This window comes from Grus americana, chromosome 2 (assembly GCF_028858705.1).
Source record: "Grus americana isolate bGruAme1 chromosome 2, bGruAme1.mat, whole genome shotgun sequence".
NCBI classification, from domain to species: domain Eukaryota; kingdom Metazoa; phylum Chordata; class Aves; order Gruiformes; family Gruidae; genus Grus; species Grus americana.
In genome coordinates, this window is record NC_072853.1 from 46,700,006 (window position 1) to 46,718,072 (window position 18,067).

The 18,067-nt window shown below is 42.7% G+C and overlaps 1 protein-coding gene across 2 annotated transcripts in view; it reads right to left on the minus strand.

Annotated features, from left to right (window-relative positions):
- Positions 1–18,067, minus strand: part of MAPRE2 (microtubule associated protein RP/EB family member 2) — a 101,701-nt gene that overhangs the window by 64,584 nt on the left and 19,050 nt on the right. For both annotated transcript variants that reach the window (XM_054815160.1, XM_054815158.1), the window contains exon 2: positions 10,732–10,793. Coding sequence is in view for 1 of the 2 variants with exons in the window: in XM_054815158.1 (XP_054671133.1) it covers positions 10,732–10,793 (62 nt within the window). In the remaining variant the exon portion in view is untranslated. The remainder of the gene's footprint in view (positions 1–10,731; positions 10,794–18,067) is intronic.

Below are 18,067 nucleotides of genomic sequence, written 5' to 3' on the forward strand. Positions count from 1 at the left end.
GAAAGGAATACTCATTAATATACATCAAAGGATTCTGTACTTAAAACATACAAAGTTCACACCGAATATCCAAAAATACTTTTATCCAACACTTCCTACATAACAAAAAGCTCTGCTGAGAGCAGGAAACAGTGAAGGATGGTTCCAAAGAGAAGTTTTTACTTCTATTAACTCCAGACTAAACCAAAATTTTGAATTCTTTAGTGTCTGTCACATTTGTGTTCAGTGATACCCATTGGGCTATAGCAGAGTTTCAGGCACACCTTGGGGAGCTGCTTTCATCTGAAACCCTGTAAGCGGAGGCTGTGATCAATAAATGCTTGAGACTCCGTCTCACTTCGCCTTTAATACTGATTGAAAGGAATCGAGGCAGGAGGCTGACTCACAGCTCATTCACGTGCATTTACATGGAATTCTTTGGCCGGAGCCGTTCTAGATTTACCATCACCACTTCCATTTGCACCAAGGTGTTAACTAGTTTTCCAGGCTTGGTTTTGTCAGAGTTCAGATGTAAAGACTATGAAGATCCAAACCAAACCCATTCAAAATGTTCAGGTAATCTGGATTCCTAGACTTTTTTTTCAGAGAATGACAAAACCTTAATTAAATAAAGGTGAGCTTACTGTTTTAGAAGAGAGGGATTTGGGATTTTGAAGTTTCCCTACAGTACAGCTTATGACTGTTAGTATTGGAAAAAGTCAGGGCTTCAGACACTCATATCCTAAACAAAACCCATGAAACAAGTTATGAATGGTTAACACCTGGAAGGGTTTGAAAATGTGAGACAGTGGAAGAAAAATCTATTTATATATTTATTTATATATTTTCAGCTGTTGAGGAAACTGGCTTTCTCGGGGCTAAAGAGAGGTGTCTGAAGAAAGAAGACACAGACAGGGAGGAGTGGACAATCTGCTTCTCTGATGTTCCTTCTTACTGTTCTACACTGAAAATATCAGCAATACACTTTGAAGGCGTTTCAAGTCTAATGATATACTTCATAAAAGCAACATTGGGGCCTGGGAGAGGACAAGTGAACAGCTTTGCAATACCATTTGTCAAGGGCAGAAGTTTCTAACATGAAAACCTGATATGGCTGTATCCCACACTAAGGCAATACTTTTATTGGCAGATGTTTTCTTCCAACATAACTTGCCACATTACTCTGCTGAAGACTGGACTTGACATTGATATTACGTACTAAGAATTCAAGAATAGTTAATAATGGCTCTTGGGATTGATGAATTTCTGTTCAAATTGTACAACAAGCATTTTGAAGCTGATTGATAGCCATTTGATTTGCATGTGTTATCCAAGTAATTTAACGCTCCACATGACTATCCGATACCTACACATAACACAAGGAGAAGTTTAAATGCTTTGGAATGATTATTGGCTAAGATCTGTTCAGCATATAGTATTGCACCTTGTCTAGTATCAGCATTACAGATACGGAACACATGAAGCTTGCACAGGGTTTATAATCCATCACAAGGAACATTACATTTGTCAACATTTACCAGACTGTCCAAGACACTCACCGCTGCTGAAGAGGAAGGGAGAAGGCTGGCACAAGAAACTAATGGTTCCAGCAGATGGCAAATTCAGTTTTTGGATACTTACTACTGAATCAAAAATGTTTCAACCAGCTGACAGAAAGGGCTGGATCATTACAAATCAAGATTTGAATGGGTTACTCTGTCCCAGGAAACTGCTAATTAAATGTCTGTCCTCCCACACCCAGCAAAAAGCCAACATAAACATTATTACATACTAGCTAATGTGAAAGAAATACAGAACGCATTCATGCCTGACCAGGATCAAAATCGCACTGCCAAGTCATTCAGTGGTGTGTGAGTGTTTCCATGATTGCAAACCCTGGCCCAAGTATCCGGTGCCTTGCTGCAAAATACACTACAAATAGTTTCCTCACGTCATTACAGTGTGCTACACATTATTCTCTTGCAAAGTGAACGTGTCTCACATGCCCATCAAATTGGTGAGCGCCAAGAAGTTACACAAAGTGGTGTGCTTTTTTGTTTGTACGCCGCCTGCCCCTTCTCTTGGTAGCTGCTTTTTATCTAGGATATTCATAGCATTTTACAAAATCTAATTTCTGTCAGCTTTCCTCATTTTACAAGCACACAAGCAGGCCCTACTGTTACGACCAGCTTCCTCAAAACACTGTTACACGTCTGTGCAAGCTTCCCCTGCTTCACCCTCAGTGCCACTATGGTGGGTCCCCATCCTTTCCTCCACGGTTTGCTTCCAGATCCATGCAGTACTTCCAGCTCTGCAGTTACACAAATCCTATCCCTTTTCTTCATTGCTACAACTAGATGAGCTCCTCCCTTTTATCTCAGGATTTCTTCCATACCTGAGGTTTTCCCATTGTTCTTTCTTCCATTCTTTCCCACCCTTCCTTTGTCAAGCATAATCCTTTGTAGGCTTGGGCAATTTCCACTTTCCTTCATCAGCCACCTGCAGAGAACCTGGGTCAAATTTGTTTCCTTCCCTCAGACAAAGCCCCCAGCATGCCTATTGTCCAGCTGACATACTGCCATTAGCTAATTACGCCTCATTTTATCCAGACTGAGAGGTGTGTGGTACAGTACTTGCCTGCTAAGGTGCATGCACATTCACACGCAGCCATCCCAAGAAGTGACACCTGTATTTGAGGGCTGCATGACACCCAGGATTTGCACACCTCCTGTGACACATTGCTGCCATTGACATACAAAAGAGCTGAAAACCCTGAGGCAGCTCGGCACCTCTGAAAAACTAGGTTGCAAGGATTTGCTAGCCATCAGTAGGTCACAGAGAAATCAAGGAGTGCTTCCTCTTTGGGCTAGAACAAATATATGTATTACACACAATTTTTTTAACAGAAATTGGTCTTACCATTCAAGCAGACTTGCTCTTAGTTATTTCATGCTCATTACAGGCCAAAAGCAAGCATCTGAGGCACCCTGTTCTTTACTGTCTGATAATTCCTTACACACATGCTTTTTAACTTGCTGTGAAGTATTTAGAACTGTTACAGGCTTGTAAGTAATAGTTACTGTTTGCAAATGCTAGAGCATTTGGGAGCAAGAAACTGGTCTTCTAAGTACAATTTCATTGCTACTTTACACAATACCATTACTAATTGTAAAGTTTTAGTTTCCTTATTGATGGAAAAGAGACTTTTTTCCAATGGCAAGTCAATATTCATTATCATCTTAGTGTTTATCCAAAGCTTTTATTAATAAAATAGGTTTCAAATGAAGAGTAAAAATAATGTTCACAGACAGCTTTAACCATGCTACATCTATGTTAGTATTCTGAATTAAAAAAAAATAAAAAAATGATTTGCAAACTGTGTCAGGAAACTTCTTACTGACAGGTATTCCCTAAGAGGGTTTTTGGAACCTGACATATTAGACCAAGTTTGTATGAATGCTTTGAGCCCTTTATTAACCTATTGCTGCAAGTGCTTTATTTAGCTACTAGCACCCTACAGAAAGCTTACCAAGCATTTTCTGAAACCCTGAAATTTCAAATTAGCCAAAAAATGTCCTTGCTTCATTGTTAAGAGGAAAAGCTAGCTGGGAGAAAGCTCCTGCTGGCCTGCTTTAGTGGAAGGTACATCTGCTAACACCAACACACACAAATACCAGGGCTTGGGGAGGAGAAATGAAGCAGCAAGAAAACTTGCAAGCAATGTGCAACAGTAAATTTTATTTATAAAAAGTCAAATTAACAGCTTTTTGAAATCACACCTAGTAATTAAATTAATAGTACCACAACTGCTGCCATAAATTTGTGGATCAGATGTGATACCAGCTGAAGTACTACTGTGTATTTAAACGTAGAGAACAGACAAAATGTAATATAAAGCTCACACCCCTACTCTAAAATAGAGGGAGTGCCATTAAAAACGTACACATCTCCATTCTGAGCAGACAAGAGCATACAGAAAGTGCATGATCTTACTGAAAAGATAAACAGCTGGATTTACTTGCTTCCATTAACCAATGACCCACTTGTCAAACATAAGCTGTAGATTTAAAAGAGTGATTACACGAAGCCTCTTATATTAGACAAAAAAAGATCCTAGCTATGAAATCAGACCAAGCCTGAAAATACTTGAGCGCAGTCAGTATTGTTCTTTTATACAGACACAAGATGAGGACCGGTTATACTTTTAAAACATACAATATAATGTAGGGGTGTTTCCTATAGTGCTGTTCAGAAGGCGTTTATCCCATGCAGCCTGCTCAGGTCATTAGCGGTGAGCCAAATCCAGGCCTCGTATAAGAGGATGAAGCTCTAATGGAAGCCACTGCATAAACCTTATCATGGGGGCACTGCCAGCTTCCTTCAGCGAGGAACGAGTGTTCCTGGAGAAGTAAAACTGCAGATCCCCACACTACCTGGTACCCATGACATGTCCTGGCCCTATCTAATCACTCAGAGAGGATTTTTAACAGGGACTGCAAGCTGTGCACACTTTGGTGGCGGATCTCCAGCTGAGCCTCTTTGATGGCAGCCGCCTCAAGCCCGACTTTGCCCCTGTGTAAGCGCCTCCCACCACATCCCGGCTTCTGTGCCTACTCCAAGCTCAGGTAGGAATAAACCTGCAAGACTATAGAGATGATTACAACATTTGGGCTTGAGTGCAAGCCCTGAGTTAACCACAGGAAATGTATCAAAGACAACAAATTACTAGGTCCCAAGACACTGAAAACCTCTAATTTTGCCACCTTGCATTATAACTCAACAGCAGTGCAGACAACAACGGCCTTCCTACACTCTACCTAAGGCTAAACAAGTCTCTAAGAAGCCATTATTATAAGCAACATTTTTACTGTAAGGAGAACTTGTAAAATTAAATGTGTGTTGCTCCCACGTGACCTTACCAGCGTGCTGTGTGCTGCCAGCGACTCACGCTTTACTGTGACTCAGTGTATAGGGTGATTTTCTGGAAGCTGCAGATCATGGAGCAACTTAACTGTATAAGAATCTCAGTAGTCAGCTAATGAAAACCAAAGTTTCCATCCCCAGTGATTGCAGAGAACTATTGGAAAATGCTGATTTTTGGATTAAGAAAATAAACAAATAATAAAACCAGAAAGGCCAATAACAACCAAAAAAACCCCAAACTCCCATCCTTAAAATAAAGTGCAATATTTGAATTAGCTCTTTCAAGCCTTTCTTTACTCTTGGGTTGCTAGCAGGCACGGTGGGTTTCTAGGTGCCTGTCCACCCCCTGGATTTTACCCTGCTGCTGGAGGCCCCGAGCAGCCCAGTGCCTGATGCGCAGGTACCTGCTTTAGCAGCAGCATTGGAGAGGAGGCCAGGTAAGCCACGTAGCGCCTACCACACCACAGAACAGGGACACTTTCTTCTTCACAGAGAAGAAAGTACAGATGGGAACACGGCCATGGCACTGAGCTCCACACACCTCCCACCACACCTGCAAAAGCATTTTGGTTGCAGCTCTTTGTCATATTCCTCAGCAGCACTTGAGGGTCACCACTGTGTGCCGTCACCACTGTGCCAGCCCAACCTTCTCCTTCCATCTTCCTTTCACACTGCTCCATCTGCCTTCCTTTCTCCATCTCTCCTGCCTTTGCCTTTCCTTCCCTAGATGAAATCTAAAGCTACTGATCCCTTTGCTGTCAGCACCTTCTGGACATTAAAACGATCAGCAAGTGATCACACTCGCAGTCAGTATTGCAAACAGACCAGCAAGACACAGACTGCTAGAAAAAGATCCTCTGTTTTCCTAACAGATCCTGCCTGACCGCAGACTCAGGGCAACTGCACGGAATCAGGTCCTGCTCACATTTGCAAGATTATATTTATAAAATCTAGAAACTGCTTTGAAAAATGACACAGTTATTTTTATAGCATCTGGACGCACCACAAATACCTGATGCATCTGACAAGGATTAATATTTTTTAAAGTCCTAAAAAAAATTTTTTTTTTTTGCTGCTGCTGGAGTAAAACTCAAATCATGACTTGAATCATCCTTTAATAAACATTCTCCAACTTCTAAATGAAGCACCATTGACAGGCAAAATGCAGAAGGCAACAAAAGACAACTAGAAATAAGGGTATCCTTTTTCATATTACTGTCTATTGTCATGGCTTCAACAGTCATGGCACAAAGTAGCAACATTTTGTAACCTCTGAACAGTCATATTGTGTGTAAAATGAAAAAAGGCTTCTGTAACATTTTTGAGCACAAAAGGTACTTAGTGGCATGAAAACAGTGTCTTTTCCTCATTACAGTAGAAAATGAGGTTTCTATTTAATAAAACCCCCAACCACAAGGCTATGTGTTTTTGTAACTGTGAATGTATGTCAGTGCTGTTGACAGCTTCTGCGTTGGAAAGGATCTCATTATTAACTCTGAACAAAACCACACGTTATCTTTTTGAAAAGCAAAGTTACGGTCCTGATGAGTCAGCCACTTTGCTGAGCTCCTGTGGGATAATTTTTAGTACTGGGCACTGAAAAAATAAATATCACCCCAAAGTTCAGAATATTTTCGGACAGCACCATAAAAGGCTATCCAAGCTACCCAATTCCTAAGTTAAGAAGGGAACAGGGCTGGTGAGCACGCAGCCATAGACAAACATTCCACTTCAGTTAACTTTGTTCTCTTAGGTTCAGGATTTAGTTCTCCAGTTTTCTCACGTTGGATCAAAACCAGCTATAAAGCAGCTGTGTCTTATACAGGACTGACTCCTAAACAGATGTCCTCCACTACATTTTGGGGGACCTTGTGGTGTTTCCACAGAATGAAAATGCTTTCTAAGCACTGCGCTCAGCCCAGACATACTTCTTCAGTCTTTTGGCTGAAGGTACAAAGCAGCCCTTAGGGAAGTCAGGTCTTCTTCAGTGGACATATGAGGACCGGTTTGGGGAAAGAAGCAGTGGGGAACTGAGAGGGAAACAAAGTCCACTTATCTAGTAGTAGTATTTTATTCTGCACCAGCAGTGGTGCTGGGAAGTAGAGAGAAAGAAGTGAGAGGCAACCCTTCTTTAGTCTGCCCGGTTTAAGTAACTGTGGTGGGTTGACCCTGGCTGGAGGCCAGGTGCCCACCAGAGCCGCTCTCTCACTCCCCTCATTCACTAAACAGGGGAGAAAAGGCATAACGAAACGCTTGTGGGTCGAGATAAGGACAGGGAGAGATCACTCACTAATTATCGTCACGAGCAAAACAGACCAAACTTAGAGAGGGAATTCATCTAATTTATTACTAGGCAAAACAGAGTAGAGGAATGAGAAATGAAATCAACTCTTAAAACACTTCCCCCCACCCCTCCCATCTTCCCGGGCTCAACTTCACTCCCAGCTTCAGCCTTCCCCCCCTCAGCGGCACAGGGGGACGGGGAATGGGGGTTACGGTCAGTTCATCACATGTTGTTTCTGCTGCTTCTTCATCCTCAGGGGGAGGACTCCTCTCATCGTTCCCCTGCTCCAGCATGGAGTCCCTCTCACGGGGTGCAGACCTTCAGGAGCAAACTGCTCCAGCGTGGGGTCCCCCACGGGGTCACAAGTCCTGCCAGCAAACCTGCCCTGGCGTGGGCTCCCCTCTGCACGGGTCCACCGGTCCGGCCTGGAACTTGCTCCAGCGTGGGCTTCCCACGGGCCACAGCCTCCTTCAGGTGCCTCCACCTGCTCCGGCATGGGGTCTTCCACAGGCTGCAGGTGGAATTGCTACACCCCCTCATCCTTCCTCCATGGGCTGCAGGGGGACAGCCTGCTTCACCATGGCCTTCACCACGGGCTGCAGGGGGATCTCTGCTCCGGCGCCTGGAGCACCTCCTCCCCCTCCTTCTGCACTGACCTTGGTGTCTGCAGAGTTTCTTACATCTTCTCACTCCTCTCTCCGGCTGCAAAAGCTCTCTCTCCAAGTGTTTTTCTTCTTCTTAAATATGTTATCACAGAGGCGCTGACTGGCTTGGCCTTGGCCAGCGGCGGGCCCGTCTTAGAGCCGGCTGGCATTGGCTCTATCAGACACAGGGGGAGCTTCTAGCAGCTTCTCACAGAAGCCACCCCTGTAGCCCCCCCGCTACCAAAACCTTGCCACGCAAACCCAACACAGTAACTATACGCACCTTTAGCATGAGTGACCAGAGAACATTTGTTTCTGCACAGGGAAGAAAAAAAGCTCATAAAGGCCTTTTCGTTCAGACCTCCCCCGAACACTTCATGAATTAGTAGTTCATCATACAAACATACTTTATATACATGTGTATATATGTATTTTAAATATATTTGCTTTCTCTTCCCCTATCAAAATTACTGAAATAGAACAGTTAGTTCCTGAGCTAATGTTCCAACAGAAAGCAGAATTGCTTTCTAATGTTAGGGTGTAAATGTATTGGAGGTAGTACATCAAGCAAGGAATTGTAACTGCCAAAAGCTCCCTTATCCGCAACTTGCACACGACAGCACCTGATACGAGAAATGTAAAATTCCTTGGTGTTCCAACAGCCCATCCCTCATGTTGTTGCCTGTATAACTTAACTCCATGAAAAAATACACCTATTTGTCAGGCTCAAAGGCACTGAAACCCAATCGGAAGGTTTCCTGAGCAAAGACTAGTACATAATAGCATGTTACATAGCTTTTGCAATTGTAATATCTCAGCTAATTCTCTAGCAATATAACGAATCTCTGGTATTAGAAGGCTGATAGCTAGATCTTTATTTTGATGTATAATAGGCCATAAGGACTAAGGGATTTGGAGAGGAAAGGCTACACAGTAAGCAGCAGTCCACAGGGAATACTCTGGGAAGCTGTCTGTTGCTTCACAGAGGAAGTTACTCACTGCAGGAAATCTGCACGTGTCAGATAAGTTTCTATTAGACAGGTAGGATGCAGTCTGCTTTTATAAATGTCCGTTCAGCGGCTGCGCACTATCTCAACACTCACAGTTTTCTTTAGATTTCCCATTGTTTCAAAGTACTTGTGACAACGCCAATATAACCACAGCGGCGAAGCTTGACTTTAAGCAGCGGCACCTACTCCGTGCAAGAGTAGAAAGCAATAGATGAAACCCACCGTGGCTCAGCATGGGGCATGGCCCCACCGCACTTCCATCTGCCACATCTTCACAGGAAGGAAGGTGTCCACAGGAGGAGGACCTTACATTTTCTAGTTTTTGCTCTCAGATGCCTCCTGTAGTCTAGAGTTATTGCTTCATTCTTGAGCCACACGAGCCTCTTTCGCTCAAATATAGACTATTCTCCTGAGAATCTCCAGGTACACTTCAGCACTCCATATCTTCTAATTGCTGTGAAAATAATTCTTCTCTTGCAACCTGATGAATCTGAACTCTGTGGCTCCTCATTCAACTCTCCCTCTCCCAGTGTCAGTCTCTTCTCCTTACCTGTGTCCATGTCAGTGAACACGGGCAATTCTTGTATTTCCCATAGAACTTATCCTGAATGATTTCTCATGTCTATCATGTATCTGGAGAAATCCTTCTGCAAACATATTTAAGGTTTTTTTTCCAGAGCATTAAAAAACTTGGAGCAAATCCCTAGTTTCACTGTTAAACAAGTCTTTAAAATAGCTCAGACAAACCTTTTTACTTTTAGCTACAAAGCACAAAGTATCATTGCAAACTGAAATGCCTCCTGCATCCAAAGTTAGCATGTAAACACTGTAACAGATTTTTAAGCATTAGCAGAAATGTGGTGGTGTGTTTTAAAATGAAAGTTCTTCATCACACAGCCCTAGCATCGTTTCAGTGCTACGCATGTTTTCAGCACTGGCTATGAATAAAGAAATCCCACACTGTATTGCAAACCGTTAATGCTGCAGCACATTCCTTGCCAAGGGAAGAGGCACGTACGGTATCCAGCACAGGACGGCGAGCACTGTCAATAGTGAATCTGTTCAAACAGGAGGTTTATTACCTGGTATCCTATGCTCCATTTTGGCAGCAGTGAAGATTTCTTAATAGCACAGATGTAGCAGCAATGACACAAGGGGAGCAAGTGATGGCAACCGCAGGAAGCCCAGATCTGATGGTTTCCGAAGGCTTTCTAAACATTGCCACCTTGTGGGCCTCCTATCTCTCTCCTGCTATCATTCATCTCCCTGCTCTCCGCAGGTGACTCCCTGTGCAGACGTCACAGACGCCAAGCTGGAGGCTGGACAGTTTCAATTAACATCCAACTCGGGTGGGATGCGATTTAAATTCCCATAATGGGGATTAAAGAAGGAACGGCACCTTACAAATTCTATCTGACATTAATTACTAACCCTGTACAGTGGTGTTTCATGTAGTTTTCTCTTTTTCCACTTAATATTACGAAGGCAGCACTAATAGCGTGCAGAAGAACCAACATTTAACAAAACAAAAGCAAGAATACAATTTCTCAAAGCTCCCAAACAGAAGGGGAGAGAGATAAGTTAAATTCATTGTCCACCTTTAGTTTTCCTTTTTGTCTGCATTTCCTTCTTACTCCTGTCAAAAAAAAAAATTATTTCCAAAAAAGTCTGTGGCATGTAGTTTAGCTTACATTGGTTCTGTTTCATGAATGAATAATTCCTGGTGACTCAAATCTATTAAGTACATAGTCAAAAATGTTGCAAAGGAATAGCACTTATTATTGATACCAGCCTTATCTATCTATTGCCTTACAGACATCAAATACAAGTTCTTGGGTACTTTCTCCACCACTAGCACTGTAACAAACACACAACACACAAACATACTTACTTTGAGCATCCAAACACTTTCCCTGGTTGCAGGCTTGAACTATTCCTTGCAGTGATTTGGTACTGGAAAGAAAACATGAAAACCTTTAGTTCAACAAGCAAACAGGAAAAAAAAAAAAAAAGACTGAATGGTCTTTGTATCAGTAGGGCAGTGATGCAATAGCTGTATACTAAAAATGAAACGAGAAGTCCTTCATTACAATACCCTAATTCAGCTGCATTCACAAATGGTTCAGTGTCTAACACATCTGCACAACAATCAGATGTCCCTCTGATATAGTAGCAGATCTATGAGCTCCCTTATGCAGTGCTACATTCAGAGTTTATTCATAATTGCCAGGCACATTGCTGTTTCTTCATCTGACCGGGCTTCTTCTGAGCACAGGCAAGCAGTTATGACCGTTGTGTCATGCAACTGGGGCCTTGCTACACTTGTCTGAACAGCTTTTCAGAGGAAAACAAAAAACTGCCATTGAGAAACACATGAACTGATTGCCAGGAAAGCCTATGTTTTTGCCAATACAACACAAAACCGCCGGCAATCCTTTGAAGTGTCTCACTTGGCAATGAAGTCATGACACTGCTCACTTGTGGCAGCCACATTAAGGCCCATTCCCTTCTGTGTTCCTAGATGCGACTGCCTGCAATTGTCAGATTTGTCCTCGCATCCATTCTCTCAAGTGCTACATTACAGGCTACAGAAACATAAGCAGGAGCAACCATATATGGGTTTCAATTTGTGCCATGAATTACATACTAGGGTTACGTGGCTAAGTTTCTTAATTCGCCTTCTCAGTCAGCAGGAAATATCATCCTTAGCAAGTAAATAATGGTTTACAGTCAGACCAGGGCTCTGGTTATTGCTTGTTTTGCATTCCTAGTCAACTAGTTGAGACAGCCCAACAGGGAGGGGTATTCCAAAGGCATCTATCTCTGCATAACAGCACGAAACTACACCAAACAGGATCCCGGGGGTGCTCGGATTGCATCAGGACTGAGGGATGCAAGAAGCTCCCACAGGTGAATTTATATTCATCATAAATCCTGTTTTAAGAGAAGGAAAACATAAAGCAATTCTCACTCCAATTCATTATCATCTGGGAAAGGTAAACAGACCTTTAAAGATGGCTTGTCTAAAGGACTGGATCCCAGCTCCAGGAGCTGTGACTCATCCTGGCAGAGAACTTAGGAAGGCTGCTAGCAGCCTGGAAGGCTGAAACTACCTTAAAGCCAAACCAGAATGGGAATTAGCTATTAAACATGTTATTGTTTCATTTCTTTGAATCTCTCCAAGACTCTTAAGCTTTGCTTTTCAATGTACTCTTTTCCTCCATTTGTTTAATGTGGAAAGTGATCCCAGCACAGCTGACAAACCTCAGGCATCCTATCGACAAAGGAACAGCAAATCCATCATGGTATGCTGGCTTTTGCTCAAGTAGACCCCCCGAACTTAAGCTGGGATCTAACAGCACTACCCCAATAACTTGTAAGGATGAGACATTCTTAAGACAATGGTTAGAAGTAATCTTGCATTAGAAGGTGTTGACCAGAACTTCTAACAGGCAACAGCAGTGGAGAGACATGGTGATTTCCTTAGAAATATGAGACACTATTTGCTCATGGAGTATTTTCCACACTATACTTTCTGAAGAGAGTGATATTTGTGGCATATTAAGGACAGATATAACTATTTAATTGTCTTCAGTATGTAGACCTCAGTTTGAGAGGGATTTGAGTAACACCACCACAATGAACTTCATTCATATAGTCTTAAGGAAAAAGAGAGAAGTCTTCATGGCAGAGGTTCTTAAAGCTTGAAAACTGATGATGATGTACCTCTTTGGTTTGACCCGTACATATATCTCAGCAATAGCTCCTGACTTTTTGCCTGCATACAGGTACTTGAGCTACAGGGAGCAGTGCGATGGCTACGGCCAGATGAGATAATTGGCATTTGCTGCTGTGTGCAGTAGCACTGCCAGGTCTCCACCTGCTCCGTAAGCCATGCCAACACCTCGACCTGTACTTCTGGCTTGAGATGCCAGAGCAGCATCCAGGCAAGGGAGTGGTAGGAAACACCGGATCATTAAGGTGGAATTTAATTTAGGTGGACAAAGGAATGCAGTAGAGGTCCTAGTTAATGGGTGTGAGGAAGGTAACGATGGGGAGCTGAAGTCTTCTCTGGAAGGGTGGAGGGATAAAGACACACAATGAAAACAAGGGGGAGGAAAGGATGCCACACGGGATGATGCTGGCATCATATCACTGCTCTACATAAACCAGCAAGCACAATTCAGTTCCTCAAAACTCCCCAACACACACAGCCTGCACTGATTTTAAAATAGGTTCCCATCTCCTAGAGTTACCTACCAAGACATCTAAAGAAATTACTCCTTCCACACTGGTGGACATAGGAACAAAGGTCAAGGGGTAACAAGCAAGAGGATAAAGACCTAGAGGATCTAGAAAATGGAAAAGATCTTAAAACAGGAAAATACATTTCTTTAACAATGTAAAGAGGGATCTCAGAAAATCCTGTGTAGTGAAACTGATAAGAAAATAGGATTATGTATTTTTTCAGAACAGGAACTTACTATTTGTTCAATGTTTTAAAGTTACACATAGCTGCAAGTTCCCTGTGTTATACTATCTGTTTCCCTGATGGGGGATTGTGTTGGGGGAAACAGATCAATATTTACTAGAAAATGTTATTAACAGAATTAGCAGATTTTATTAATAGCCAATGACTATTCACACCACAGTGCCTTCAGTTATCCCCCTCCCAGGGTCCACTCCCGCACCCCCTCACGTCACCCTGCTGAAGCAACATTCGGGAGACCAAGCCCAACCCCGGGGGGTTGGACTGTGGGCCACTGGCTTCCAGGCAGGCATTCAGAAAGTCCCTCAGGGGGTTCCTCATCTCATCAGGTGTATATACAGCCCTGTCGCCTTCGCTTGCCGCTTTCTCAGGTGCAGCTGAGTTACACAACCTGCTGTTGATGCTAGTGTGTGCTGGTGGTGGCCTTGGCCAGGTTTGGCAGACTCTTGCTGTTCAGAGTTTACGGGATCTTGGGAAGTTCAATAGATTCAATTGGACCACAGCTCTCCAGGGGTTATCTGGTCTCAGGAGGTTTTCACCTGCCCTCTGAGTGCCTACTTTTCCATGCTGTGACCTTGTTTTCTGGTAGCTATTGCTACATCCATAAACATAGCTACCTATCGAACCCATTGATATAGAAGGGACTTCCATAGCAATATCCTTTGAAATGCTGTAAAATATTAATTTAATTCTAAATCAATACTGACCAAAAAAAAAGAAAATCCAAACAAAACAAGGAATGGGCAAGAGGGATATGAGAAAGCAAACCAAAAGCCAAGCAACTAAGTTAAAGACAACAGTAAAGGCAATCTGCAGAAAACAAGGTGCAACAGCTTCTAGAAGCATACCATATTGTCATATTATGCAAAGTAGTACCCATAGCTGTTAGCTTGGTGGACCAAGGAGGAAAAGTTAGGACAGAATGTTATTAAGGTGATTTAAATCAAATGTCTTCTAGTACATTTGACAACATATTTTCAAAACTTTGTTGCAGGGAGCTGTATTTCCCATGTGGCTACAGAGCCCTGTCTTCTGCTACTGTGTCCCAGTGGACTGGATGCTTTCTACCATACTGCACAGATCTTTTCCTCCCCCCACCAAGGGCTGGGAACGTGATGTTGCATAAAAACAATTTGTAATATAGGCTGACAGTCACCTATTATTGCCTCACATATCCTCAGCGGTTACAGAAAACAACTTCAAAACAAACTTATTTTTAGCAAATGAAAGAATTCAAGCAAACCCATTGTGGCTGCTATCCAGGCATTTACTGAGTGGAGAATAGCTTGACAAATTACAGAAATGGACAAACTCGAAGCATAAATCAGAAAACAGTGTATATCACTATTTACATATGCTTTCCTGTTGAAAAGATGAACCGAAACATTAATTTAAAGGCTTCCAGCGTCAAAGGAAAGAACTGCTGTTTTTATGAGCTGTGCATGAATCACAAAAACCCCCATACACTTAACAGTTGGGCAGATTTCTCAACTTACTGTTAACTTAACAGCCCAACCCAATGCTGTCTCAGTGTTCCCAGGTAAGTCCTCTGCACCTACTCAGGACTGGGCTCTGCAGCAGTGCATGGAAGGCACAAAGACAAGGACTCAAGGCAAAGAAATCAAGTAACAGAGCTGAGTTTAGTACTACCTCTGACTCCAAAACCATGAGAAATGCCCTAGTTTGACCTGGAGTGCTTCACAAGAAAAGCAGTCCCAGAAGGTGCGAGATCATGCTACCTAGAACATGACAGAGCTTCCTACCTCTTTTGCTCTTGCCATTTCAAACATGGCTTTGTCCCAGTGGTTCTGCTTCTCTGCCAGTGCTCTGATTTCAAGTCATCTATTGGCATGAAAATGGTCCTAGAGACTTCTTATAAAACTCTGTCCCTCCCTCTCATTTACAAAGCAATCAATTTTTTTTTTAGTCATTTACATATAAAATAAATCCAAGTACGTCCTACTTGGTACTTAACAACTCAGTAGGAAAGAACTTGCATCCTTTGTCAGGAAGTCTTCTAACCCTACTTGGAAGCCACTAGATTTTTCTCCCCATAGAGCACTAGATTGACTTCTGTCACTTCTGTTGTCCTCTCCCATCCTTCCTCAACACTTTGTAAACTGGAGTTTCCAAGATGCAAGTGCCTTGGAGACAATGCTGGGTTCAAAGCTCCAGCCATCTACAGTGTCACACCTACCCTTCTGCAGCAGCCTACCTGCCCTCCTATTAATGAATACCTTCCCTGCCTTCCTGCCCAGTAACTCTGAGATGCAGTAATTACCTTCCAACTTGAAAAGGGTGTAACAGAGCACAGTTTATGTGATTTTAGTTAGTGTGACAGATTTGGCAAACTTTTTTTTGGCATAACAAGCAATGCCAAACCAGTACATCAAGTAGGTGGCAGATCTAATAGGGCGAACAGACAAGAATGTGTATTTATCATTCTTTGTATTTAGAAGCAGGCTGCCACATTACACTTTGCTCCATTTCAACCAAAAAAGTTTCTCTCTTTGCTCCTTTTTGGGAAAACCATCTTCCTTCAATTGTTTGAGGCATCCTTTTGTTTAAATTTCAGTTCAGAGTCACTGATGTCCGCATTTAATTCCTATCACACTAACTAAAAGTCTCTTCTATTTGTATTATCAGTGCCTACATCTGTTGGCTTCCACATCTAATACAATCACCACTTTTGTTTGGCACCCATCTGTGGTTTGCACATTTGACTCCAGTTTACTACTGATGCACTTCTGTATGTACTAATGTGTTGTGCATTTTGATGTGTTTTTCTGTTAGGCATTATACCATCTTACAGAATGCACTTAGTTTAAGAATAACTAGAGTTGATCAGGTGTCTGCTTTGTTTCAAACACTAGAATCACTTAACACATTTCTTTTTAATACTTTCCTCTTGATAAACATAAAGTTATGCTGCGGTGATGCATATGTTTTATAGTGAGGTAAGAAAAGCCAGCACTGACTAAGGTTTCACATTATGAAGAATTTGGCAATAATATTGCCTTAAGGCATTCCAGCCTTAACTGTTTGCTCCTTATTTATATCTCTGGGCTGCACCTCAGTTTTTCTGGAACAGCTCTGAATCCAATCCACTCTGAAGCAGGCACAGAAAGGGATCTAATTTTAAAGTTACCTTTTTTTTTCAGATTTAAAAAAATAAATCTGAGGCAGTTCCCTGTTTCAGTACACAGCATGGCCCGTCAGCAGCTGGGATGGCACAACAGCTGGCATCCTGGGGTGCATTAAGAAGAGTGTGGCCAGCAGGTCGAGGGAGGTTATCCTCCCCCTCTACTCCGCCCTGGCGATGCCACATCTGGAATATTGTGTCCAGTTCTGGGCTCCCCAGTTCAAGAAAGACAGGGAACTACTGGAGAGAGTCCAGCGGAGGGCTACGAGGATGATGAGGGGACTGGAGCATCTCTTGTATGGGGAAAGGCTGAGAGAGCTGGGTCTGGTTAGCCTGGAGAAGAGAAGACTGAGAGGGGATCTCATCAATGCTCATAAATATCAAAAGGATGGATGTCTAGAGGATGGGCCCAGACTCTTCTCAGTGGTGCCCAGTGACAGGACAAGGGGCAATGGGCACAAACTGGAACACAGGAAGTTCCATCTGAACATGAGGGAAAACTTCTTCACTTTGAGGGTGACATAGCACTGGCACAGGCTGCCCAGAGAGGTTGTGGAGTCTCCTGCTCTGGAGATATTCAAAACCTGCCTGGACGCCATCCTGTGCAACCTGCTCAAGCAGGGTGGTTGGACTAGATGATCTGCAGAGGTCCCTTCCAACCCCTACCACTCTGTGGTTCTGTGAACTGGGAGGGCAGGAACTCTGGCTGGTATTGCTGACCAGAAACAGGTACAGAGAACAACTCCACAGAGTGGGCTGGAATATTAAGCTTTAAAAGCTGACATGAACTCCTCTTCAAATAAGGCCTGGAGGTTGGTGGGTACGCAGACCTATGGGAGAACACATATTAGCTTTTCCCGCTTTAATATGAAAGGAGTAAGAGACACATGGAGGCCAGCTAGCAGCAACTGCTTTGGTCCAGGTCAAGCAAGTTTCCAGCACATTTATCATTTCCTGTGCCCAGCTTTAGGCTTCATTTTGTGGCTGAATTTTTATAGGCCAATCACCAACTTATAATTACAAAGAATATTCAAGAAAAAAACACATTAAGGTATACATTCAGATGTTAAAACCTCAAAATCTGTGTTTGTGTTTTGACCCAAGACATATTTTCTCAAGTTCTTTTAGGACAGGAAAACCTGAAGTTTAACACAAGGAGTCCTGATGGCATAATAATATGTTGAATTACCCAGGCTGACATTCTTTGAAAACAAGCCTGCTGAACAAGCATGGTAGGAAGAGCCCAAAGATAACTTCCATAGAAGTGTTATGCAGGCATCTGCAGCAAACCACAGGATTCTCAGAACTGCTTCAGGGATCTAAAGCATACTAGCTTTGGGATTAGTAACATATTTAGAAGAACGAGTTGATTTTAGAGCTTTAAAAGACAAACATTTAAACTCAAGAAGCAACTTAAACTTAAGTGGCACCCTTCACTGTAATCCTTACACTTCTAGATATGCCTGAGAAAAATGCAGGTAGCTCAGTTAGGGTGCCTGAGGCTAGATAGGCTGAATCCTCCTCTGTTGTGGGATTAGTTTTTCAGATCTCTCTTTACAGTGAATGAAGAAAATTAAGCATATCAGAGAATATTCA